Consider the following 23,856-nt stretch of genomic DNA (forward strand, 5'->3'; position numbering starts at 1 on the left):
CTTCAGCGCAGCGCCACGGTCAGCGCTCTTCATGGCGAAGAAGAAGTGGTGCAGAACGTAACAAAGGGATTGCTTGAGAAGGGTCACTTGTTGGCGTGTTGAGGAGTGATACTTGGTTAAGCTGTCCGAAGAAGTGGTGTATACCGTCTCGTATAGTCTGTGTCTGTGAAAACGAAGATGTGTTGCTTCTGATAGCTGATGACTCGATCACCTTGACAAGCAAAATATTGAATTGCCTTCGCAGTGCACTAAAAGTCTAGCACGTGCACGGTATGTAAAATCGTCTGGGGCCGCTCCAACTCGTCCATGCTCGCTGACGACCTGAACTTCAACCCTCCTTACTTTATCAATCCAACATACGTATCAAGACTCGTGCTTACGTTCGCTTTCTCCTTGATGAAGTTTTTCATCGAGCACAACGATAGCAACAGTCCATGGAATCTGCCGCTGGAGACACTTCACCTCTTGTACAAGTTTCGGTCCAGCGGTGCTCGCCGGGCCTCTCCAACAGCGGCGATACGGATCCGTTATGCCTACCGCGGCGTCGAAGTTCAGTCGGAGAGAAACGCAGGCGGAGAAGCGCTCTAGCTGGCCTTGCCCCATCATCCATCGATAGGTGGAGCTATCAGTCCTCGAAAGATAACCGCGCATTATCATGGCCTTGGCCCGCCTGTCTGCATACGAACTGCCTATTATGGATGGCAGAAAGCAACCTCACTCCATACGCCAGCAGCGGTTACATTCAAACGTAGGTGCGGACTAGGCAGACGGTGAGTATAGTACTATGTAGGCTTGCCTGTGTCGAAGGGTGCTCTCCTAGCTCTCCCATCTCTCAGTGAAGACATCAATGATGCGATCAATCATTCCTCTCTCTCATTTCTTGCTTGCTGTGCTTTCTTTTGGCCGCATACATGGCGATCCTCTTCGTCAAGCTACTACTGTAAGCTTCCAGCAGGATATTACCGCCGAGGCGGGAGGCTTGCACAATATCCAAGTATCGTACAACGCCCCCTTGAACGGCGAGCTGTCCATACACTATGGCTCCTGCGATGTCGTTAGTAGCGCGGATTGCCATCATGAGCTAGGCAGGACTCACGTTGGAAACCATCCACTGGCCAAGCGCCGCGCTGCGCACGCAGAATCTCGACCGAGAAGATTCGTCTGGTTGCCTCCAAGTGACATTACCACGGGAGGATGTCTGCATGCCTTTTCTGGAGAAACTCTGGTTGGGCGCTCTGCTCCAGTGACCGTCAAATCTCGCAAGCAACGGAGATGGACAGCTGCGGCAGATATCATGGAAGCTGAAGGGCCCTGGTTCGACGGCGTTGAGTATTTAAAGGAAAAGGAGCCCAGCGATGTCTTCGTCGCACAGACCAAGGCTCAAACCATCGGCATCATTGGTGGTGGTATGTCTGGATTGATGACTTCGCATCTGCTGGACTCAGTTGGCTTCCATGATTGGAAAATCGTTGAGGCTTCCGGCCGCATTGGAGGGCGTGTGCATACCGCTTATCTCAACGGGACCCGACCTGACCAGTACCAGTATCAGGAGATGGGACCGATGCGCTTTCCTGTCAGCATCACCTACCCAGAGACTAACGAGGCACTGGAGATTAAAGACCACAGGATGGTCTTCCAGCTTGCCGAAGTGTTGAACGAGCAGAACAAGCACGATCCTGATTATGCCGTCAACTTCATCAAATGGATCCAGAGCTCCGCAAATGCACCTGCATCCACGTCCAAGAGGCGACCGGATGGGACCGTCCCAGGAGTGACAGAGTATGCCGAAAAACCTCGCTATCAGGACAACGCCAACCTCACCTACTCCAATGCCACTGCCGTATACGAGGCAGAGGACGCTTACAGCGAATGGAGCAGCAAAGTCTCCACCGCCGAGATGGCACACAACATCTACCGTGCTCATAAGAAAGCCGTGGATGAAGGATTGTTCGACTTCTCCGAAGCAGGATATCTCAACTATGTCTTGAAGCTGAACAAGAACATCACCGATCAAGTGGACTCCTTCCTGGACAACTCGCCGTCATGGGGATATGAGAATACTTACTTCTCTGCAACTGAATGGAAGACGATCGACATGGGTCTTACACGGCTACCTGCTGCGTTCGGTCCGCAGGTGATCAATCGTACCATCTTTGACACGACTGTACAAGGTAAGCCGAAGGCAAGGTCTGTGTGTGAAAGCGTTTGCTGACGGCTGACCCACCCGCACAGGTATGAGCTGGAACGAGAACACCGAGAAAATGACAATCGAATACCGTAATCAAGACGACCTCTTCGCCACCTCTCCTCAAACCATGGACTTCGACTACACCGTCGTAGCCGCCCCCTTCAGCCGCGTCCGCCTCTGGCGTCTGCCCGACTACAGCTCCCTCCTCACCCGCGCCATCACGAACCTCAACTACGACCAATCCTGCAAAGTAGCGCTCATGTACAAATCCCGCTTCTGGGAGCATCTCGAGCACCCCATTTACGGCGGCTGCGGATCGACTGATATCCCTGGGATCGGGAGTATTTGCTACCCTTCGTACGAGATCAACTCGACAGGGCCAGGGGTACTGTTGGCTTCATACGTGTCTACAACGCCAGCAAGGTCTGTGGGTGCATTGACGGAGGAGCAGCATGTAGCGATGGTGCAGAGGGCGATGGTGGAGGTGCATGGCGATATAGCGCAAGATGAGTTTACAGGGCAGTATGATCGTATCTGTTGGGAGTTCAATGAGTATCAGGCTGGGGCGTGGTGTGCGCCTGTGGTTGGGCAGCAGGGTGAGCTAGCTTCTCGCAGCCTTCTCGCAGATGAAGAGAATGGAGGTGCTAATGACATCCACAGATCTGTATTTGCCCAGCTACTTCCATACCGAGAAGCACACCGTCTTTGTCGGCGAGCATACGAGCTACACACACGCTTGGATCTGGAGTGCCCTAGAAAGCGCTGTCAGAGGCACGACGCAGTTACTGCTGGACATGGGTCTGGTGGATGAGGCGAAGCAGATTACAGAGTTTTGGATGGCAAGGTGGATCAACGTATAAGCGTCTTCAACCATGAACGTACAGAGCGTAGCTCATCCCATATATATCATCTATCTAGACCGCACTTGGTACACTTCGTAACCCTGCTGAGCAGACCGCCTTGAATCCTGTGACCTCCTATACGTCTCCGAGCTGTGCCTGACACCCTCTTCCTTGATGCTACCATTCCTTCTCCCTGTGATGGTAGCAATCATAGTCGAGGCCGGGTTCTCAAACGCAGTCGTGACAGATTCGCCGAAGAAAGCCGCTCCAGCCCCCTTAGGGAAGAGACGGCTTTCCTCAACCTCGACCGCATGCTGTGCTCGCGCACTGCTGGCTTCTTGATCAGAGATGGCGACGCTGTAGGCCGGATTGGAAGGATCGCCGAGAGCCGGAGCGCTGCCGCCTGGTGGTTCAATGGGGATCTCGCGCATGGTTGCCAGGAGTTTGCACATGAATTTGTTTCTTCTGGTGCTTCGCAACAGCTCGTCGGAGAAGTTGGACTTGTGCCTGATCTCCACCTGAAGGTCCAGTTTCTGCATGTTGCCGACGCTGATGAGCTCGATATCAAGCTCCTCTCTAAAGTCACGTCGATTCTCATCCAATTTGACGAACTTCTGCAGTTCGGACCGTAGGGCTAGAATATCTTCGTTGCTCGTGGTCGCAGCGACAGAGAGGACGAGACGCTCCTTCATCGATCGGCTGCGGCTGATGTTCTCCACCCAGAGCGTGTTCGCAATGTTATGCGGGATCTGAACGGTCTTGTCTGAGTCCACGCGTCGGAATACCGAGTACATCAGAGAGATGTGCTCAACGATCAGCTCGACGTTGTTGATGTCCACACGGTCGCCAACGTCGTAGGGATGCTTAATGAACAAGAATATGCAACATGAAAGAAACTCAGTGACAGTGCCCCCAATGGCGAATGCCAAGCCCGTGAAGGTAGTCCAGAGTGAAGTGATCTTCGAGGAGAAGTCGGGGCTGAAGAACGCGGCGAAGATAAATGCAATGGCGACGAGGACGACCACCGAGAGCAGGCGGTCGAGCACAGCAATGGCCTGGCCGATCTCATGCATGCTCGTGGCGCGGTTCTTGCGGTCTTTGCCCACGCTGACAACGAGCATGGTCATCTCGTCGAGAGAGACATCACCATTACCGTCGCGGTCCAGAGCGGAGAAGATCTCGTCAACCTCGTCGGTGCGATGCTCGCCTAGCACCTCCACAAGGTCGTGCTTGTACAGCTGCTCGCGGCCTTCTCCCACAAACGAGAGCCACAGACGTCGAGCCAGAGCCTTGGATGCCCGTTCCGTCTCGAGCGCTTCGATGACGACGGAGTGGGCGGACGTTGTGTTGAATACTTGCTTGCCGGAGATGTCTGTGACCATGGCGCCGAAAGCCGCTGTGGCCTTGTCTCGAGCGCGACCCATATTGTTGAGGACTTTCGTGCCCATGCCTGTCTTGTTGAATCGACTTCGCACTTCGGCAAGGTTGTTGCTCTGTATCGCCTCGTCTTCCTCCTCGAATTCCCTGCAGTACTCCGGAAACAAGGTACGAGAGGCATCGTAGAGCAGATCCAGCAGCCAAATGACCTTCTTGCTTTCTTTGATCTTCGCATCGTATTGCTTGCGGTGATAGTCGATGGAGATCAACTGTACAATCGTCTTTTCCGCCAGGAAGATCGCGCTCACCACGATCCCGGCCAGAAAGACTCTGCGCAAGATCAACGGCCAAGGCCGGACACCATCTTGTTCCCTGCAGTAATGAGCGTAGTAGTTGTCCTCCCAGCTAGGATGGTTTTGGATGTACGTGTGGTTCGTCGGGTTGCCAGGATGGGTGTTGAATGTGCAGATGACGGTCGAGCTGCCGAAGGCTGAGATGGACCATAGAAACAGAGACAGCGGGATCTCAAGGGCGATTAGCACAGTAGTGTACTTCCTGATACCTGTGCTGATGGCTCCGGAGATGGCCTGGAAGACAACGGGCGCTACCTGCGAGACCAGCTTGCAGACCCAGAGCAGAACCCAGATCATCTCGATCCAGATGAAGAGCCCGAGAAGTCGAATGCCGTCCGCTTTTGCATTGTGGTAGACTGTGGCGCTGAGAATGAGTGGTATGGACAGCAAGGCGGCTACTGGCAGCACGTAGAGCGCATATCGTGTGATGATGGAGGCTTTGTGTATACGCCAGAAGAAGTTGCCCAGCTTTGTGAGCCCGTCTTCTTGTCCTTTGTAGCCGGGCTCAGGTGTCTCCAGACCTTCCTGCACTTTCTCACTCGTGGTCTTCCGCCTCCCGAGGATGGGTCTCGAATCGACGGACTCCACGGTCAGGCTGGGACCTTTGCGGCCACTCTCCAGGTCCGACATGGCGATGGCAGTCCTATCGCTGGAGGCTGTTTGTGGGATGGACATGCTGCTGAATGGGATACGAAAATGACAGTAGGCAACGAACGACGCTGAAGTGCGACCAGCACACGTAACGAGAGGCAAGACAGATGGAAGAGAAAGAGACACTCACGGAGGAGGTGAGATGGACAACATGAGGGATCGCCAGTCGACGCTCGGACACTCAGAGGTCTAGAAAAAGAGCAACGCAGGCGAGCCATTGGTTTGGGTGAGATGGTGAGACTCAGGCGCGTGCCTGGACAAGCCACCCGTGAGATGAAACGCGCATGGCTCAGGGATGGGATGGCGAGAACGCCGGTCGATGGTCGGTGGGTAGATCAGTGTTGTCGTCCGTATGGCAAAATATGGATGGTTACCAGAGAATTGTATACGAAGTTGTCCCATATTGCGAAGTGCGATGGGAAGGGAAGTGATGGGTTCTGGTGCGAACACCGACAGAAAGGCCCAATCGCGCGATCACGTGGTCGCTTGGCGGAGGACTTCACCTCTTCTCGTGACTGGCTTGCACAGCAGCAACGTCTTCCTGTGAGAATGATTGCTATACTTCCTAGCGATGAGTCTACTGCGCGATGGATTGCCGCTATTGGGCAACGTTGTCACAAAAGCCTGAGATCGATGGCCATGATCTCGCTCGGCCTAAGTCTCTGTGGGAGAAGACGAGGCGACGGCTGACACCGATTGAAGAAGAATGAGGTTCGGAGAAGACATGAACATCACAACTCTGACATTACAAGCCTCAAAATCACACGTCCTGTCTTCATAAGTTCCGCTGCCAAGCGAAGACTTTTGACCACACCACTTCAGCTCAAACTTCAGGTGTTGTTTCTTCACCTTACCACAGCCACACCTAACCAGAACCTCACCCAGTCTGGCAGGAAGGTCATGGAGCCTGAATCAAAGCAACCGGACGCCGCAAGCAGTCCTGCGAAGCGCAAAAGGTAAAAGCCTTGCTGTCTGGCTTAATCCTTTGTACTGACACCAACACTTCCTAACGATAGGGCCGAGTTCGAGGACGACGACATCGAAGTGCTGGTCGGCACTGAGCAAGCAAGATTTGTCGTCCACAAGCACATCATATGCGAACGCTCGACTTTCTTCCACTCGGCTTGCTCGCAACGCTGGATGGAAGAGAAGAGGGCCATCGAGCTCGTGGATGACGATCCGAATACCTTCAACACCTACTTGAAGCTAGTGTATGGAGGTGGTCTGAGAGCGATCGATCCTCAAAAACCCTTTCTAGAGTACATCCGTCTCTACTCAATGGCGGACCGATTCGGTGACCTAGATGCAGCGAACGCGGCCATCGACGGAATCATACAGTTCAGCGATCAGGAGCATCAGGTACCCAATAGAGGGCTTGTGAGACTGGCGATGCTCTCTAGTTCAGCCCACTCGCCTCTACAGCGGCTTATGATTGATTTCTACGTGCGGGAAATTTCTGAGGTCTCAATCGACAACCTCGAGGAAGACAATGTGCTTCCCAAGGAGTTCTTGGCCGCGGTTGTGAAGGAGTTTGTAAGAATTGCCCGCGCGGGCAATGTTGCGAACGGACTGTGGAAAGAGCTCTCAACCTGCGCCAGCGAGAAACCTAAGTGCTACTACCACCAGCACAATGACAGGTTTCCTGCTTGCGAAGACGCTACTCGACCGAAGTGAAGCATTCCGCTTGCGCACGCAGGTCTGTCAAGAGAAGCTACACGCCAAGCTACCCGCTCGCGCTGACAGCTTGACCTAAGTTTGGGAGGTGTGAAGGCGGTCTTGATGCTGTCGAGCGGCTACGTAGCACCAAAAAAAATACGACAAAGAGATTGCACCCTTGAGGGGCAAGACAATGCCTGAGTGTTACCCTCTCTTGTTCGCGAGCCTAATTAAGTAACATGCTTCTGAAATGCCTCACGCTTGGACCAGATGCCAGCTGGAGGCTTAGCTGATGCGAGCATGTTCTGCTGCCCTACCACAAACGCGCATTGTTGTCACCATTGCTGATCAGTGTGTCTCCCTAGATCTCCTCGACAAGAACAATACTTTGTCCATGCGGATAAAGGACAACCTTATAAAGGGAGTCGGGAGATCAATGCCATTGTCGACGTCGGCAAGAAAGGTCACTGTTTTGTTGCTGCCTTGCTCAATACGCCGGACCTCAACGTTTATATCTCTGCTCACACCTTCTGGCCCTTCTCCCGATCAGAAACTTGAAAACATCAACAGCTTATCAGAGCACCTCACTCGGATCTTCTCACCCAGCTCAACAACCTCTCCAAGCGCAGATCACCAAGAAACTCACCACTCCACAACCACGCCCAAGATGCAGCCTCGACCACAACCCGCGGCGGCTGCCGGTAAAAAGCGCAAGCGTAAGTGAAGTTTTTCAACCGAAACCCTCATTCTCCCACAAACACTGAATCATCGTATCTTCGTCTTTCGTCAAGTGAAAACACACCCATGCTTGCTCTTTACAGGCAAAGTGGTGAAGTACTTGCTTTCACATGGATGTCTCCAGTCTCGTCACTCTCGTGCACCAATACCAAGAACTTCGTAGCTCACATCACACCCTTCGTCACCTGTTCTATCTTCACATCAGCTTCCACACCGGGATCGATTCGAGTCGTAAGCTCACTTTCAATTGAACGGATTTTCACTTGACATGCTTGCGTCATCAGCCCATGTGATCGAAATTCCCTACCGAATACTTCTTATCCATTACAAACTCCACTGATCCATTTCTCCCGTTCACAAGCCTTCTCTTGCTGTCCTTCTCACGTCCTGCAGCAAGCCAGGGCAACATGGAGCACCGCCAGGATCCCACCGTCAAAGCCGTTGGCACTGGTGAGCCTCCGCTCGAACCCAAGCCGATTGAAAAGAGCAGTTTGAAGTAAGTTTGCACAAGCACACGAATGGTCCCTATACTTATGCTGACAACATCGGCACAGCTACAACTTCCAGGAGTTCGCCGAAGTTCTGGTCGGACTACATGCAGAGAAGTTCTACGTTCACGCAGCCGTGGTACGCGGACGCTCGTCCTTCTTCAAAGCCGCACTATCAAAGGCTTGAAATGGAGACAAGAAGTCGATCGACCTCATCGATGTCGAACCAAAACACTTCGACAACTACCTGGCCTTCTTATACCAACGCATTGACCTCACGAAGATCTATGATGACAACTTCCACAAGCTCTGTGGTCGTACCTGGGTGCTCGCAGATAGACTAGGGGACTGTCAGCTTGCCAACAAAATGATGGACGAGATCATTGATGAGGTGGAAGCAAAACATAGCTTCCGGGGGTGGGAGTGTGTCAAACCCATGATGGAAGGATTGTCCGAGGTATCGCCACTTTTTCGTCTCATCATGGACGTATACGTGCATGATTCAGCGACCGATGTGTGCGGAGAGATATGGGAGGAAGAGAACAAAACCGAAGTGACCACGAGGTTTGTTCAAGCCCTTGCCAGAGCCTACGAGCAGAGGGTGGACAACGCAGAGCCAAAAGCTAGTGTGAGCCAGACATTCCACCACCGCTTGTCAAAAGCACGATACCATCAGCATGACGACCTCTGCCTGGCGGGTGAGTGCGGAATATGTGCGAAGGACAAGAAATCTCGTGCGTGAGCCATCCTCTCGCTCATACAGGCGTTCGCCAACGACTTGCCCACGCACACGAGACAGACCAGGAAAGGCAAACATGCGTTGACTACCATCGAGAGGAATGACATGGGCGGGGTTTCGCATACTTGAGACAACAGCATCCTCATTTAGGAACGAGGTAGATGAGATGATACCCGACAGAGACAGCGCAGTACAGAACCACGAGGGAGATCCGCATGCTCAAGAAGTGCTCAAGAAGTACTGCGTCTGAGGAGGCGCACTTCCGGTACGTAGCATTGTGAGTCAGAGTCTTTCGATCAACTCAAGTGAAGTTACTACTAGAGTCTGCCATATTTCAGCTTCACACAACGGGGAGTTGCTTCCAAGTGAATCCCGTGTGAAATTGATTTTACTTCACTTGATGAGGTTTGTGATCTGAGTCTCGACATCTCAGCTGAAGGATCACAACTTCCGTGTCACCTCGCTGCTCCTCCCCTCAGACACAAGAGGCTTAACAACACCTAGAAACACTACCTTATCATCATGCCATCCGAACATCTGACCGTCGATACAGAGACAACCGGGCGTGGAACCGTTGGAGGAAGTATCCTGGCTAAGCAACACTAGCAAATATGGAAGAGGATGGGTGAGTCGACTGCAATGATGTGTTATGCATTGGCTGACTTGATATGCTGTAGGACTGAATATCAGCAAGTGAGTGAGGTCGTCGTTGGGAAGGAGCGTACCAAATTTATCATCCACACCAAAGTCTTCCGAGCACGTTCGACGTTCTTCAAGTCTGCGCTTTCAACATCATGGAACCTGGATCAGAACCCGGTGGAGTTCGTGGACGTTGATCCCGGACATTTCAGCAAATACCTGACCGTGGCGTATGGGGGTACACCCAACCCAAACTTTGAGGAGGACCAACGTTTCCTTGAACTATCTGACATCTACATACTGGCCGACCGACTTGGAGAATGCACATGTGCGAATCTGGTCATGGATGCGATCATTGAACATGTCCAGTCGCCTGCACACGATGTTCCAGATTGGTCAACGACCAAGTCCATCCTTACCGATTTACCAACAGACTCCTGCATGCATCGACTCATGGTTGACGCCTACTGTGCTACCACTTCCACCTGTCAAGAGGTCCGGGACGACGCCCAAGACGAAACAGCAAGCAAGTTCTTGGTCGCCGTAGCCCAGGTCTACCGGACCAGGGAGGCTGAAGTGAGTAACGACGACACCATCAAACACGCCTTCACTCGTGACATCCGTCATCTCGATCGAGTTCGCTACCACGAACACAACGAAAGTGGTCCAAAAGACGACTGCGTGGGCTGCAAACCACCAAAGGAGGACGGGTAGAGCTGGAAGGATAAACTAAGGGAGAGCATCAACCATGGTTAGCGGCCATCGAAGAAATCTCGGCATGTGTGCTTACCGTCAAAGCAGGGCAAGGGAAGTAAGTGGTCTATGGCCGAGGAACTTGTCGTTGGGGGGAAAGGGGGTGAGGAAGCGAACTCATGCAGGACAAGACCGGCAAGACATTGAGTTCACGACAGGAGGGCGCGAGACTGGAGCACAACACTAGAAGTGATGGCCTACTGTAATCATATCACTCACTACGACCCATCACTCCTCTGCCAATTCTAAAGCATGCGGAGCGGTGATCAGAGTTACAGTAACATCAATGCTCGGGAGACTATCACAAGCCTTATCCTATTCTGCTCACAGCGCCGTATGCCGGAAGAGACGAAGTTGGTTTAGAAAGATTTCTACGTACTGGTACTGTCCTTCCTCAGATGCTGACCAGTAATGCCCTCTCACTAGCCTCATTTGATGGGAGGTTACAGGTGCTACCAACCTGTGCCCCATCAACCATAGCGCTCATCTCCGAAGGTCGAAGCATTGGTGGCATGGTGAAGCTGTACTGATACCCTCGTGCCGCCATGGCCTTAAGAGTACGTCCCGCACCAATGTTTCTGCCAGCAGATGTATGATTAGAAGTATCTCGAATGAATGACATTGACCAAACATCGCTGGATAAATCGTCCTTTGCTGAAGTGTTCGGTGCCTGCCAAAAGGAGAGTGCTGGGTCCATCGATCATACGTCGTCGCATTCGTTAAACTGTGCCGTCGGGATCTGGAGTGCTGATTTGGTCGTCGGCGTCGTGAACGCAGTCGTGCGCCAACGGGCCGCTCTCTAAAGTTGTGCTGGGTCGTGAACGGAGCCTCAAGCCTTCGCCCTGACGTCCCCAATAATCGGCTTCAACAACTCCGGCACCAGTACCGCCGCATCTCCAGCAAACAACCAGTCGCCCTCTTTCCATCCACCCGGCGGAGCATCGTTCGCATCCATGTTCACGACGCAGACTCTAGCACCCTTAGCTCTAGCCTGAGGGATGTAGCCAGCAGCCGGATACACCTTCGCACTTGTACCAATCACCATGATCAGATCGATCTTCTCCGGCTGGTTCAGGTAGTCGTGCACTTTTCCAAGAACGTCTCCCGGAAGCGATTCACCGAACCAGACCACCCCGGGCCGCAGGAGGTTCTTCTTGCACTTCGGGCAGTGTGGGAGGTCGTAGGTTGTGAGAAATGGAAGCGGGACTTTCTCGTCGGAGATGTCGAGGTCTTTGCCTTGTGCTTGTGCTTCGAGTTGGCTGTTGGCTGACTTGCGAGCTTCGGTCGATGTTGGGTCGACCCCGTCGGTCGGGATGGCTAGAGCTGGGACCACAGGGTCCGTGAAGTTGGTCTCGCGGTATTCGCAGGACCTGCTGGCGCACTTCAATTCGAACAGAGTGCCGTGGAGGAGTTGAAGCTGTTCCGGAGGGTGATTGGCGCGTTGACTTAGGCCGTCCACGTTCTGGGACAGCGTGATGAAGTCTGGCATCTTTTTCGACAGCCTGGCCAGAGCGTGATGAGCTGGATTGGGCTCAACCGAGAGAGACATGTGTCGGCGGTAGTTGTAGAACTGCCACACCAGGCCTGGGTGCTCTGCGAATGCTTCGGGTGTGGCGAGGTCGGTCGAGACGTGGGTTCGCCATAGTCCACCTGCGCCGCGGAAGGTGGGTAGACCTGACGAGGCAGATAGACCGGCTCCTAGAAGTGCGACTACTCTCTTTGATCCTTTGAGGTGAGCGTGGAAGGACTCGAAGTCGTTCTGGTTGGCCGTGGATGTTGAGGCGGCCATCTTGGTTGTCTTTGAAAGCTTTGTAGCTCGTGACAGCTGCGAAGGGTAGGCGAAGAGGGAGCAGGAACCCTTCAGAGGCGGGCAGCACTTCATCAGTGGTGGTCAAGGAGTCACACAGCAGGCAGACTCTCGTTGCGTTCTCTTGTGCAACATGGAAGGCCGCTAGAGCTGCGGTAGCGGGCCGAGCTCCGGCTCGACTAGCGCGGTGAATGAGATGCATGTGAAAGACGAACTCTACTCGACTTTCAGCATACAGTAAGAATGAGACGAAGCGCATTGCTGCCATTACGGGCAGTGTCGCGACCTATACCAACCTTCAGAAGCAGACCATGTCGTATTTCTAAGCGCGCGTACGCCTCAGTGCCCGCCGCAGACCTGCAGTTCGGACAGCCGCTGCATGAAACCCATCCACACATCATCAAGCCCGGAGAGCGTGAGCTGAACAACAAGAATCCACGAATACTCAATGCTGATGCCCAACAGTCACCCCCGGCATCTCCGCCCTCGAATACCACCACCGACGCGCAGCGCTCGCGCAGAGGCTTTCACGAAACAGCATTGCTGTACTGGCCGCCAACGAGTTAAAATATCGATCTGGGCCTGTGTTCTACGAGTACCACCAGGAGCCCAACTTCTTCTATCTAACCGGTATACACGCACAATCGCTATCGTTGATGAGGCACAAGCTGACAACAACCAGGATTCAACGAGCCAGAAGCAGTAGCAGTGATCGGTAGGTGCGTCGCCTACTCCTCACCACGAAGAAGTCCCAATAGCTAATACAGCAATAGAGAAAGGTGATACAGACGTCGAATACACCTTCCACCTCTTCGTCCGACCGAAAGACGCCCAAGCGGAGCTATGGGACGGCGCACGATCAGGAGTACAGGCGGCGGAGGACGTGTTCAATGCGGATGAAGCAGGAGATATCAACAACATCAGTCAGAGTCTGCCCAAGATTGTACATGAAGCGAAGGAAGTATACACCGACATAGGCTCGTTGGTCAAGAAGAATGCCTTGTCGCGCTTCTTCGCCGGGTCATCTACGAATATCGATGGATTCGCGAAGCTCCTGAAGAACGCTACTGTCAAATCGCTCCGTCCGCTGATGAACGAGGTGCGGGTGACGAAGTCGGAGGCGGAGTTGGACTGCATGCGGAGGGCGGGAAGCATCTCTGGAGCTGTGTTCACAGAGGCCATGAAGAAGGGCTATAAGACCGAGAAACAGCTATGGACTGATCTTGCATATGGCTTTAAATCGCAGGGACTGGACGGCGAAGCCTACGTCCCGGTTGTTGCAGGAGGAACGAACGCCTTGAGCATCCACTACGTTCGCAACGACGCCGAGTTGCGAGACGGCGACATGGTTCTAGTGGATGCGGGAGGCGAGTACGGAGACTACATCAGCGACATCACAAGGACCTGGCCGGTCAACGGCAAGTTTACGGCCGCACAGAGGGATATGTACAGCATGATCTTAGCCGTGCAGAAGTCGTGTGTCAGTCTCTGCAGAGAAGATGCAGACATGACACTCGATAGGCTCCACAAAGTCGCTGAGGACGGGCTGAGAAGCGGATTGAAAGATCTGGGCTTCGACACTTCCAAGGCTGGATGTCTGGACACGCTGTTCCCGCATCATGTTGGCCACTACATTGGATTGGACGTGCACGATGCTCCCGGCTACCCAAGGACAGACAAGCTGAAGGAGAACCACTGCATTACGATCGAGCCAGGCATCTATGTTCCAGTAGACGACGAGCGGTGGCCAGCGCACTTCCGTGGCCTGGGCATACGGATCGAGGACTCCGTACGAATAGGAAAGGAGAAGGTGGAAGTGCTGACAAGCACTGCGGTTAAGAATGTAGATGAGATAGAAGCCATGAGGTCGTAAATGCAGCATGAAGCATAACCGCGCTTCTATATACCCACTCTCACTTCAGCCCATCGTCCAACCGCGTCCATCATATATGAATCTCATAATTCAAATCCTGCTCATACCCAACACTCAACTGCGGCACCTGCGTATACTTGCCCTGCAACACCGCCCGCGTGTTCGCCAAGACATCAATATAACTCTGCTTCGGCCCATGCTTCTTCATCGTCTCCAAGAAAGCATAGCTCATCGCGCCCACATGACTGCCCTTGATCGTCGCATCCGCGCTCGTCTGGTCGTCCTCACAACCGCTGTACATCCACACATTCTTCTTCTTCTCATGCTCATACTGCTCCGCGAAGTCCTGCGCTGCGAGGCCATCCTCGTCTTCGCCGCCTTGATGCGACATCCCCTTGAAGAAACTCTGCGCGCCGGCGAGCAAGTTGCGGGCTTCAGGGACGGCAGCAGCGGAGAAGCCGCCTTGGATGAGGTTGTTGGCGGCGCCGACGAGACGCATGCCGGCTTTCAGGTTGTCCATCATGCTGATGTTGCCGTCTTCGTCGGCGCGGTAGATGTAGGGCAGCTCGGCGGCGGAGCCGGAGTGGCAGCAGTCGAAGATCATGAAGAGGGTGGACTTCGGGGGAAGATGGCTGACGAGCGTCTTGTGCAGGATGCCGGAGGGGATCTGGCCTTTGCTCTCGTAGTCGTAGGGGACTATAGTGCTGTCGAAGCCGCTGACGCGGTTGCCGTCGGTGTCGGCGATTTGGCCACCGTGGCCGGAGTAGTGGAGGAAGTTGCAGGTGCCGGGTTCGGAGACGAGCCATTGCATGGCGGCGAGAATGTTGGCGCCGGTGGGCCAGAAGCGGCCGTTGCGGTCGGTGTGCTCGTCGTCGCGCATGATGACTTGGCTCTTTTGGTCGGTGGGATAGCCTTGGGAGGTGAGGAATTCGTGGATGTTCTTGTGAAGAAGTCAGCTCTGTTCTTAGAGGAAGGGAAGATTCGACAAGACACACCTCCACGTCCTGCTGACAACCAGCAAGAGCATGCTTAGAGCCGACGTAGTTGATGCCGATGAGCAAAGACTTCTTCTTCTGCTTCCCGACTGGCGGAGGCGGGTTCGCAAGTCCAGCATCGCCCTTGACAGCACGGCGAGCGCCACTCACGTCGCGATCATTGTCGTCTTTGGAGCCCATCATGCCGCCCATGCCACTCATTGCACTGGCGACACCGCTTCCTCCGGCCATGGCACCCATGCCCCCCATTGACCCCATGCCGGACTGAGCCATGCGGCCCAAGCTTCCCATGTCGAAACCACTTCCTCCTCCTCCTCCTCCTCCTCCTCCTCCGCCATGATGGCCTCCACCACGTCCTCCGCCCCCGCCACCTCGATGACCGCCTCCCGGTCCATCTCTACTCCTTTGACGTTGCGGGCCTGGACGAGTTAGCTTCAGTATGTGAATGGCAGCAGTCTGACTCACTCGGGCTACGCCTGCCCGGGCCATCACCTCGGTGTCCACCTCCTCCTCCTCCTCCGCCTCCGCCTCCCCCGTGACGTCCTCCGCCTCCACCTCCACCACCGCCGTGTCCACCCCCACCACCGCCATGTCCGCCCCCACCACCGCCATGTCCGCCGCCACGTCCACCTCTATGAGCCATTGTGAATTAGAGAGCTTTGGTAACAGAGATGAAGTTGGTCCCCTCGATGGATGCGAAGTAGAAGAAAGGACGAAGAAGAGAAGCTTGGCCAGCTATGAAGGAACCCGCAGTCCAGGTTCGTTCGAGACCATCCGAGATCTACTGCTTGCCGCCCAAGGTGGGGCAATCGAGCAGTACCTGCATCGAACGACGAGCTGAGCAAGAAGACCCCGCAGCACGTGCTGTCGTGACAGAGCGCGTTTCGTGGAGGAGGAAGATGGAAAGCGTACTCGATGCTATAGATCTGTGGTAGAGAGTCACGAGCGGTGGTTGAAGAGCATAGCGCTGAGACGGGATCACGGAGATGTACTTAGCCTCTGTCGAACGAGTCTTCACGGTCGCGTCGAATGCTAGCAACGACGGAAGGCTTGGTGAAGGGGCATAGAACGCCCGCCATTGTAGACACACCCAAGGAAAGGTTGGTGTTCTTCCGACCATTAGCTTGCGATAGCGTATGTGGTAGTATAGATCATGAAAATGTTAAGAGGTGAAGAAGAGAGGTTGGAGCGACTTCGCGAACCGCCATCGTCTCGTCTTAACATGAGGTTGGATGCACCTTGAATGTCGCAACGATCGAAACAATGGTTCAGACTTCTGTTCAGCCATCCGGAAGTAGGATGATTTCGTTGATATGACCTGCCATTCTTTCGAGGTCGGAGGGTAAATTGAAGGCGGTCGTCGTGGGAAGAGGCAGGTGGCATGGGGACTGAACTAAAGCAGACTAGCCAGTACACAAACACGCTTGGACTCCAACCACCACCTCCAGCACCCGCCATACAACAACAACTCCGCTCCTCCTCCCTCTCACTGCTGCTGCTACTCCCCCATATCTTGCTGCTGCGTCGTCTTCTGTCCCAATGGCACCCCGTTGTCCGTCTTGAGCGCGTCACCTCTGCTGCACGCGCGCCTGCCCCGCCAACCTCACCTCGAGGCATTCGCTTGTCTCGCTGCCATTCACGAGTATTGATATATGGCAACACCATCCATACTCCGACCTCACCTCGACTCTCTCGCCATGGCAGGCAGACGGGAGCCTCTGGCCAACGTGCCCAACGCGGTCAACTCGCCTTTCCGGACCATCACCGCCAGCGGGAAACGCACGCGAGCTCAAGCTGGCGACCACCGCGATGCGATATCTGGACAGCCTCCGTCCAAGAAGCAGATAATTGAAGTTCCACACGATGACGTGGAGAATGTGGACCCGAAGAAGCGACAGTTCGTGGCTGTGGGTGCTCAAAACAAGTTGGAAGAGCCTTTCATGAAGCGGACATCCAATGCACCGCCTACAGCCTTTGAGAGGAAGCTCGCCTCCGCACGCGGGAAGAAGACTGCTCCTCAGCAGCGTCTAGAGCCTCAGCGTGGGCCCAGTGCGGAGAATGTCGAGACCGTCCGTCAATGGAAGCGACACTACAAGAAGCAGTTTCCCAGCTTCGTCTTCTACTTCGACACTCCCTCTGATGAGGTTCGACAACGGACTCTACGCCCTCTTCAGCATCTTGGAGCACGGGACGAGAAGTTCTTCTCGAGGGCCGTCACACATGTCATCACGACGCGTCCAATACCACCGGAGCTTACCAGCACGAGCCCGAATGAAGAAGAAAACTTCCCGGACAACGCGATGAGGCCTGCACAACACCCCGTACCAGGCCACGACCAACGAAGAGCGACAAACCTACTGGACGCTAACCTGCAGCGACGCGCTCAGAGTCAGGGTTTGCATCGGGCACATGATGTCGACCCACGAAGAGCACAAGCTTCCAGTACTGACATACTGTCTCGTGCGCGCGAGCTTGGTATCAAGATATGGGCAGTGGAAAAGTTTACACGCATCATGAAGACCATTCTGGAGCCCGACAATGTCGACAATGGCACCACCCAAGACATACGCAATCATGCTACCGTCCACAAGACTGCCAGCAAGCCTTCGAAGGAGGTCGACCTGGAGCAGCTGCTGCGTAACGAGAAGATCAACGGCCCTGCTGATCGCGACATGACTGTTGCCGCACAGGATATGGTGTCCTTCAAAGGCTGCTACATCTACATTCACGATATGGACGAGAAGACGAAGCCGGTCATGGTTCGGGACTATCCTAAACCCACCAGCAAGGAAGATGGCAAGTGGCCGCAATTCCGTCTCACGCCTGCTGGTCGCTGCCCGTTCATCGAGGACCCTGCACATACAAAGAAGCTGCAGCAGATGGAGCGCGAAGCCGCGGCGAATGCCAAAGCTGAGCAGGAGCTCGCTGCACAAAGAAGGACTCGCGGTGCATCGCATCTTGCTCCTCCCCCGCGCCCTCTTGCAGAACGTGAGGGCAACCTCAGACGTTCGCCTCGAAAGCTTGCCCAGCCACCCGTGGGCAACATGGCCAAGCCGCTGGAGCCCCCTAAGAGACTGCCTACACAGCGCCAGTCTTCAGCAGAGGGCATGCCAGTGCTGTTCGGCAGTGCTCAGCAAAGCCTTCGTGGTCTGCCGCGCATGATCGGTGGCGAGCCCATGGCTTCGGGCATGCAGCAGTCGAACGTGACTTCAGCCATCCGGTCACAGGCCATCTCGTCTGCCGCCATATCGTCGACTGCGCCAGGCATGCACAGGCGTGTCGGAGACAGCAAGGAAGTGTCAGCTCTGAGGCGTCAGATGCTGGAGCGCAACACCAACGTGCCTTCGAACCACAGCATGCCATCCTCGTACATGAACGACGTCCGAGCCGCCATCAACGACGACAACAATCCGCCACCACGCGCAGCCAAGCGCAAGGCCCAAGAGACTCTTGGTGTTCTGCACGAGGATGAAGAGGATACCTACGATATCCCTCGCCCACCCCACCGCAAGCCACCGGCGCCAAAGAAGCGCAAGCCTGTGCTGAAGGAGGCGAAACCTGGGTACTGCGAGAACTGCCGTGACAAGTTTGACGACTTTGACGATGTAAGTTACGCAATCAACATTCAGACGGCAAGCCTTATACTGATCGTACTACAGCACGTCCTCTCCCGCAAACACCGCAAATTCGCCATGACCCAGGACAACTGGAAAGAACTCGACGACCTGCTCGTCCAGCTCAAGCGTCCGCACAAGGTGCCGCAGTCAGCGTAGTCTGGCCTCACATCATACGACCGACTAGCGCAGCATACGATATGGACTTTTGCACTTTGCTTTGTTTTCGCTCATCTGCATCACGATACTCCCGGCACGCGAAGCGGCATCTCGTTGGGGCGGCAAATGGTTTGGCACGCTTTTAGAGGCATTGATCATACGAGCGGCATGAAGGTTTAGGGAGGGGAGGGAGCGTTGGCGCTGTTAATGCGTTTGTTTGTTGTTGTTTTGGGTTGGCTGGCTGGTGTTGTTTTGAAAGCGATGGAGCATTTGTACGCAGGCAGGGATTTTTGATAAGTGTATATACTTTGAGCAAGGCGAAATGAGAATCGATGACTGTGCCTGTGCTGTGTCTGCCTTCAATATGGTCGGCGAAGTGATGGTGGTGGAGTTGAATGAGAAGGGTGTGCATACATGTAGCTTGTGAGCTGCATTCACTTCACCTCGTATGTACATGTAGCTGCCTTGTTCGAACTCCACTCCAACACAATACTCCTCGATTTGCCTTACACTCCAACAACGCACCCACAAAAACGTTTCGACCTATCGAGAAAGCCCAAGTCCCCGACTCCCCATTCACAATCCTCTCCCCCGACTCAACAAACAGTACCAAACATGGCCTCCTCACCACCCAACCCCTCGCCACCAGACGCCGGCACATCAGGCGACGATGAAGAAACAGCAGACTTGCCGATGACCATGGCCGCCTCGGTGATTCTGGAACATCTACCTAAGGACGCACATGCGGCGTTGGAAACGGCGGGTGAGGTCCGCGGGGCGGATGGGCAGGTGAAGGGGAAAGGTACGCTACGTTATTCCATCACCACACCCAACTCAGCCACCAGCGCTCGACCGGCCCAACTCCGCTTCCCCTTCTCCACCAGCTCTGTCCTTACTCTCCTTCGTCCACACAAGCTAAGTGAAGAGAACAGTCAAAGTCCGCCTCTCCCCCCTCCCCTCGACCCGCGCCCTCAAACCCCCGGTCTTCAACTGCGGTACCGGACAGCGGTTTGAGTATATCGTGCGATTCCTCCGACGACGGCTGGGACTGAAGGACCATGAGGGGGTTTTCTGTTATGTGAATTCGGTGTTTGCTCCTGGGTTGGATGAGGGGGTTGGGAATTTGTGGCGGGCGAGTTGAGTTCTTCGGTTTTTGTGAGGGGATGTGCTGACGTGGAATTAGTGTTTCAAGACGGGCGATGAGTTGGTGGTTAGTTATAGCGTTACGCAGGCTTTTGGATGAGAGGTGGTGGCGTCGGTCGAGGGACGGTTGGTTGGTCTGGTGGGCGAGGGACTAGCGGTCGACGTATGGAGTAAGAGAGCAGATGGCACCGGGTGCGTTCTGAGGCTTCTTGCGGTATGGCACTGCTCGTGCGACTTCAGGGCTTGTTGAGCCGCCGTCGAGGTACGGAGGGCTGCAGGACGTGCTCTCTCGGCCATGGCTGAAGTATACAGCAAGGGTAGCGGTGGCAGCCTGTTGACAGGACAGCAGCACTGACTGATATATCTGGCCAGCCCGCCTGGTGTTAAACAAGAGGGTAGATGTACCTTTTGCGAATACTTTGCACACGCTAACAATTGCTTTAGGATCTATCAAATGTTATGTCTGCTCGCCAGCTTTCGGCAAGCTCTCCTCAACCAACCGCTCAAACTCCTCGTACTCCTCCTTCGGCATAGGATAAGTATGCTCCACCGCCGGGTACGTCCCCGCCTTCACCTCATCCCTATACGCCTCGGCGGCCCTCTGCGCCTCTCCCCACACATCCCCAAACTTCTTCACAAACTTCGGCAAAAACCTCCCCGGCGGGAAATTCCCACTCATATCCATCTGCACCAACACCTGCCCAGAACACCCACTCCCGGCTCCAATCCCAATCGTCGGGATCCGCAACTTCCTCGTCACCAACGCCGCAACCTCCGCCGGCACCGCCTCCAGCACCACCCCAAACGCTCCCGCGTCTTGCACAGCAACAGCATCTCGCAGCACCTTCAATGCGCCCGTGGTGTTCTTCCCCTGCACTCGAAACCCACCGAGCGCGTTTTGTCTCTGCGGCGTCAGTCCGATGTGTGCCAGCACCGAAATCCCCGCCGTCGTGATCTTCCGGATTGCAGGCGCCATCTCCGCACCACCTTCCAATTTCACCGCCTGCATCCGCCCTTCCTTCACAACTTTTATCGCGCTCTCCAGCGCCTGCTCAGGCGAGACCTCATAACTCCCCATCGGCAGATCCCCAACCAAGAAACTCGCTTTGGCTCCGCGCGCGACGCTGCGACAGTGCAGGATCATCTCCTCCAGCCGTATCTCGGACGTGTCGTCCATGCCCAGCGCGACCATGGCGAGGCTGTCGCCGACGAGGATCATGTCGATGCCCGAGGTGTCGGCGACGTGGGCGGAGGGGAAGTCGTGGGCGGTGAGCATGGTGATGGGGATGCGGCGGCGGTGGAGGGATTGGAGGGTTGGGAGGGTGATTTTTTTGCGGATAGTGGTTGTGGGGGCGAGGGGGGAGTGGGAGGAGTGTCGGGTTGAGACGAGAGGGGGAACGGCATGTTGGAGGTGGTGTTGTCGTGGTATACTGGTTTTAGGGAGGAGGATGCGCGTTAGGGTGCGAGACGACATGGTGCGCGCGGCGTTGTTGTGGATCGGATGTAGATGGAGAGAATGAGACCACTTAACTGATTGAGAGGAGGGACTTCCATTCTTGCGAAGCTGGGGATAGCGATTACCGTGAAGAACAGGTGTGAACAGAGATACGTCGTGGAGTTGATACTGGAAGACGCGGCTGTCTCCGCCGAGGTCCAGTCCAGGCATTGCGATGCCGGAATGGGATGAATGAAAGGACGAAGGATGGCAACCTCACCGCTTCGGTGTTATAGAGTATACTTGCATGGAGCCGGCTCTTCTGGCCATCAAAACAGTCTGTGCATGTATACCACAATCATAGCAAGGAAAGAAGAACTCTTATACCACGTCGTGACTTTCCTCCCCGCTCCAGCTCGTGCCTGCCGCTCTCGGAGCTCACCCCATGCGGACGATAGGTCATCATACGCAACCGCGTGCCACCACTGGACCTCAAGCCGGCTTCCAGGTTTGACAGCTCACAACCTAAGCAGCTTATCAGCTCCCCCGATAACCTCCACACCATCTGAGTCAACTTGCCATACCACCTGATCGATCACCCGCCCTCTGAGCTGCCGACTTCCTCTGCTACCCGCTTCCTGACCTGATCAACTGCTCGCCTGTTGAGACCTACCATCAAGGCTTTGGTGTAACCGCTATCTGTGCCACTACCTTACCTACTTCAGAAGGACAAAGCAAACATCGTGTCCGGAGCCGCAGCAGCAACAGAACAGATCACCTGCTCTCCGAAGCCGCCGAAAGAGTGGAGGGAGAGTGAAAGCAAAAGTGAAGTCGAGCAAGCCAATCGCATCCCCCGAACATCTCGCATCAACCCACGACCACAGAGCGCAACCGTCCGAGCACACCCTCCGATCAGCCAGCAGAGCAAGCCTTCCAGGCGGTGGTGAACATCCCAAGCAGCGAGAAGAGCGGCGGCGGACGCGGGCGGCACGATGAGTAGTCCCAAGCGACGGATTGAGACGGATGTGCGTATATCCCCAGATGCTCTAGGAGCATGTGGAAAGGATGCTGACATGTCGGTGGGCTGTAGGTGATGAAGATGTATGCTGCAGACATGGGATGTGGATTGAGAGTGGTGTTGGCTGACGACTGGGCAGGTTGATGAGTGATTATGAGGTTACTCTGGTCAATGACAATAGTAGGTCTTTGGAAGTCCCTTGGTATGGCGATGAATGGTGCTGACGTTGTATGCAGTGTATGTGAAATACTATACGTATACTTACCGGGGAGAGAGGTGCTGACTGGTGATCAGGCAAGAGTTCTACGTGCGCTTCAAGGGACCAACAGAGAGTACGTCTACCACCACTGGGAGCCCTCCGTGAAAGATGGTGCTGACCACAGTCGCAGCACCCTTCGAAGGCGGCCTCTGGAAGATCCACGTCGAGCTGCCCGATCAATATCCATACAAGAGCCCGAGCATAGGTTTCGTGAACCGCATCTTCCACCCCAACATCGATGAGCTGTAAGTGTCCAGCCCTGCCACTTCCCACCGCAGCGACTTATGCGTGTGTTGCAGCTCCGGCAGCGTCTGCCTCGACGTCATCAACCAGACCTGGTCGCCCATGTACGACATGATCAACATCTTCGAAGTCTTCCTGCCCCAACTCCTGCGCTACCCCAACCCTACCGACCCGCTCAACGGCGAGGCAGCCGCGTTGATGATGCGAGAACCCAAGGGATATGAGGCGAAGGTCAAGGGTGAGCACACTACTATACCCCGACCACCCTTGTCGCAGAGCCTGGTTTAATGAGATGGGGGGCAGAATACGTAACCAAATACGCGACGCGCGAACAAATCGACGACGCGGGCAACGACACGGACGACAGCGACGAGATGAGCAGCGTCGGCAGCTTCGACGATGACGAGGACGACGACGAGCCGGCGGGTACCATGGACGAGGTGTAGTGCGCCTTGCAGGACCGCGTGTGATTGATCCCTCTGATGAGCCACTCCTACTTCATCTGTGCTATCCTGGGCAATAGCGCGGGAACAAATCTCTCCTCTCTTGTTTGCGTCCTTGTACGTTGTGTTCTATTCGCTTTCTGGAAGGTTTCCTCGTCTGATGCTCACAGCCTCGAGACGAGGGTAAGGCAGGGCAATTAGTGTAGGGGAGAGAAGAGGGTGCGGTGGCTTGCGCTGCCACGTGCGAGATTGGGTTTTAGGATGCGCTGATGCTGCTTCGTGGGGGTTCTTTTTGCGTAAAGTTATGGTTTTTGGTTTTTGGTTCTAGGGCTTGTTTGTAGGCTCGGCGATCGGATGGCGGGAGGATCATGGCACAGCGGGGCTTGGATTGGATGGACGAATGGGCTGGGATGGCTTTTGTTTTGCTCGGGAGCTTGAAGCTC

The 23,856-nt window shown here is 54.8% G+C and overlaps 14 protein-coding genes across 14 annotated transcripts; 9 read left to right on the forward strand and 5 right to left on the reverse strand.

Moving 5' to 3' along the window:
- Positions 1-694: 694 nt before the first annotated feature.
- LTR77_007714 (uncharacterized protein) lies at positions 695-3,048 on the forward strand (the record flags this gene model as incomplete). The annotated part of the gene is made up of 4 exons (XM_064804951.1): positions 695-748; positions 956-2,171; positions 2,233-2,784; positions 2,849-3,048. The coding sequence occupies 4 exons, from the start codon at positions 695-697 to the stop codon at positions 3,046-3,048; spliced, it is 2,022 nt and encodes a 673-aa protein (XP_064656793.1).
- Positions 3,049-3,098: 50 nt separating this feature from the next.
- LTR77_007715 (uncharacterized protein) lies at positions 3,099-5,435 on the reverse strand (the record flags this gene model as incomplete). The annotated part of the gene is made up of 1 exon (XM_064804952.1): positions 3,099-5,435. One exon carries the CDS (start codon positions 5,433-5,435, stop codon positions 3,099-3,101), a length of 2,337 nt encoding a protein of 778 aa, XP_064656794.1.
- Positions 5,436-6,311: 876 nt separating this feature from the next.
- Positions 6,312-7,085, forward strand: LTR77_007716 (uncharacterized protein; the record flags this gene model as incomplete). The annotated part of the gene is made up of 2 exons (XM_064804953.1): positions 6,312-6,367; positions 6,428-7,085. The coding sequence occupies 2 exons, from the start codon at positions 6,312-6,314 to the stop codon at positions 7,083-7,085; spliced, it is 714 nt and encodes a 237-aa protein (XP_064656795.1).
- A 1,127-nt stretch (positions 7,086-8,212) lies between these two features.
- LTR77_007717 (uncharacterized protein) lies at positions 8,213-8,480 on the forward strand (the record flags this gene model as incomplete). Its single annotated transcript, XM_064804954.1, has 2 exons — positions 8,213-8,301; positions 8,360-8,480. 2 exons carry the CDS (start codon positions 8,213-8,215, stop codon positions 8,478-8,480), a joined length of 210 nt encoding a protein of 69 aa, XP_064656796.1.
- Positions 8,481-8,660: 180 nt separating this feature from the next.
- Positions 8,661-9,161, forward strand: LTR77_007718 (uncharacterized protein; the record flags this gene model as incomplete). The annotated part of the gene is made up of 2 exons (XM_064804955.1): positions 8,661-8,921; positions 9,057-9,161. 2 exons carry the CDS (start codon positions 8,661-8,663, stop codon positions 9,159-9,161), a joined length of 366 nt encoding a protein of 121 aa, XP_064656797.1.
- A 482-nt stretch (positions 9,162-9,643) lies between these two features.
- Positions 9,644-10,385, forward strand: LTR77_007719 (uncharacterized protein; the record flags this gene model as incomplete). The annotated part of the gene is made up of 2 exons (XM_064804956.1): positions 9,644-9,657; positions 9,710-10,385. The coding sequence occupies 2 exons, from the start codon at positions 9,644-9,646 to the stop codon at positions 10,383-10,385; spliced, it is 690 nt and encodes a 229-aa protein (XP_064656798.1).
- An 868-nt stretch (positions 10,386-11,253) lies between these two features.
- LTR77_007720 (uncharacterized protein) lies at positions 11,254-12,213 on the reverse strand (the record flags this gene model as incomplete). Its single annotated transcript, XM_064804957.1, has 2 exons — positions 11,254-11,415; positions 11,467-12,213. 2 exons carry the CDS (start codon positions 12,211-12,213, stop codon positions 11,254-11,256), a joined length of 909 nt encoding a protein of 302 aa, XP_064656799.1.
- Positions 12,214-12,474: 261 nt separating this feature from the next.
- Positions 12,475-14,104, forward strand: ICP55 (aminopeptidase; the record flags this gene model as incomplete). The annotated part of the gene is made up of 4 exons (XM_064804958.1): positions 12,475-12,646; positions 12,697-12,861; positions 12,914-12,946; positions 13,005-14,104. The coding sequence occupies 4 exons, from the start codon at positions 12,475-12,477 to the stop codon at positions 14,102-14,104; spliced, it is 1,470 nt and encodes a 489-aa protein (XP_064656800.1).
- Positions 14,105-14,174: 70 nt separating this feature from the next.
- On the reverse strand, positions 14,175-15,279 carry LTR77_007722 (uncharacterized protein; the record flags this gene model as incomplete). Its single annotated transcript, XM_064804959.1, has 2 exons — positions 14,175-15,044; positions 15,100-15,279. The coding sequence occupies 2 exons, from the start codon at positions 15,277-15,279 to the stop codon at positions 14,175-14,177; spliced, it is 1,050 nt and encodes a 349-aa protein (XP_064656801.1).
- A 17-nt stretch (positions 15,280-15,296) lies between these two features.
- LTR77_007723 (uncharacterized protein) lies at positions 15,297-15,711 on the reverse strand (the record flags this gene model as incomplete). The annotated part of the gene is made up of 2 exons (XM_064804960.1): positions 15,297-15,518; positions 15,565-15,711. The coding sequence occupies 2 exons, from the start codon at positions 15,709-15,711 to the stop codon at positions 15,297-15,299; spliced, it is 369 nt and encodes a 122-aa protein (XP_064656802.1).
- A 1,085-nt stretch (positions 15,712-16,796) lies between these two features.
- On the forward strand, positions 16,797-18,872 carry DBF4 (Cdc7p-Dbf4p kinase complex regulatory subunit; the record flags this gene model as incomplete). Its single annotated transcript, XM_064804961.1, has 2 exons — positions 16,797-18,704; positions 18,759-18,872. The coding sequence occupies 2 exons, from the start codon at positions 16,797-16,799 to the stop codon at positions 18,870-18,872; spliced, it is 2,022 nt and encodes a 673-aa protein (XP_064656803.1).
- A 615-nt stretch (positions 18,873-19,487) lies between these two features.
- On the forward strand, positions 19,488-20,013 carry atg12 (Ubiquitin-like protein; the record flags this gene model as incomplete). The annotated part of the gene is made up of 2 exons (XM_064804962.1): positions 19,488-19,674; positions 19,805-20,013. The coding sequence occupies 2 exons, from the start codon at positions 19,488-19,490 to the stop codon at positions 20,011-20,013; spliced, it is 396 nt and encodes a 131-aa protein (XP_064656804.1).
- A 153-nt stretch (positions 20,014-20,166) lies between these two features.
- Positions 20,167-21,291, reverse strand: ECM31 (cell wall biogenesis and architecture protein; the record flags this gene model as incomplete). Its single annotated transcript, XM_064804963.1, has 2 exons — positions 20,167-20,392; positions 20,516-21,291. 2 exons carry the CDS (start codon positions 21,289-21,291, stop codon positions 20,167-20,169), a joined length of 1,002 nt encoding a protein of 333 aa, XP_064656805.1.
- A 1,544-nt stretch (positions 21,292-22,835) lies between these two features.
- ubc8 (ubiquitin-conjugating enzyme E2 H) lies at positions 22,836-23,416 on the forward strand (the record flags this gene model as incomplete). Its single annotated transcript, XM_064804964.1, has 3 exons — positions 22,836-22,972; positions 23,027-23,208; positions 23,274-23,416. The coding sequence occupies 3 exons, from the start codon at positions 22,836-22,838 to the stop codon at positions 23,414-23,416; spliced, it is 462 nt and encodes a 153-aa protein (XP_064656806.1).
- Between the last annotated feature and the right edge of the window lie 440 nt (positions 23,417-23,856).

Source organism: Saxophila tyrrhenica, assembly GCF_035928015.1.
Source record: "Saxophila tyrrhenica strain CCFEE 5935 chromosome Unknown scaffold_12, whole genome shotgun sequence".
NCBI classification, from domain to species: Eukaryota; Fungi; Ascomycota; class Dothideomycetes; order Mycosphaerellales; family Extremaceae; genus Saxophila; species Saxophila tyrrhenica.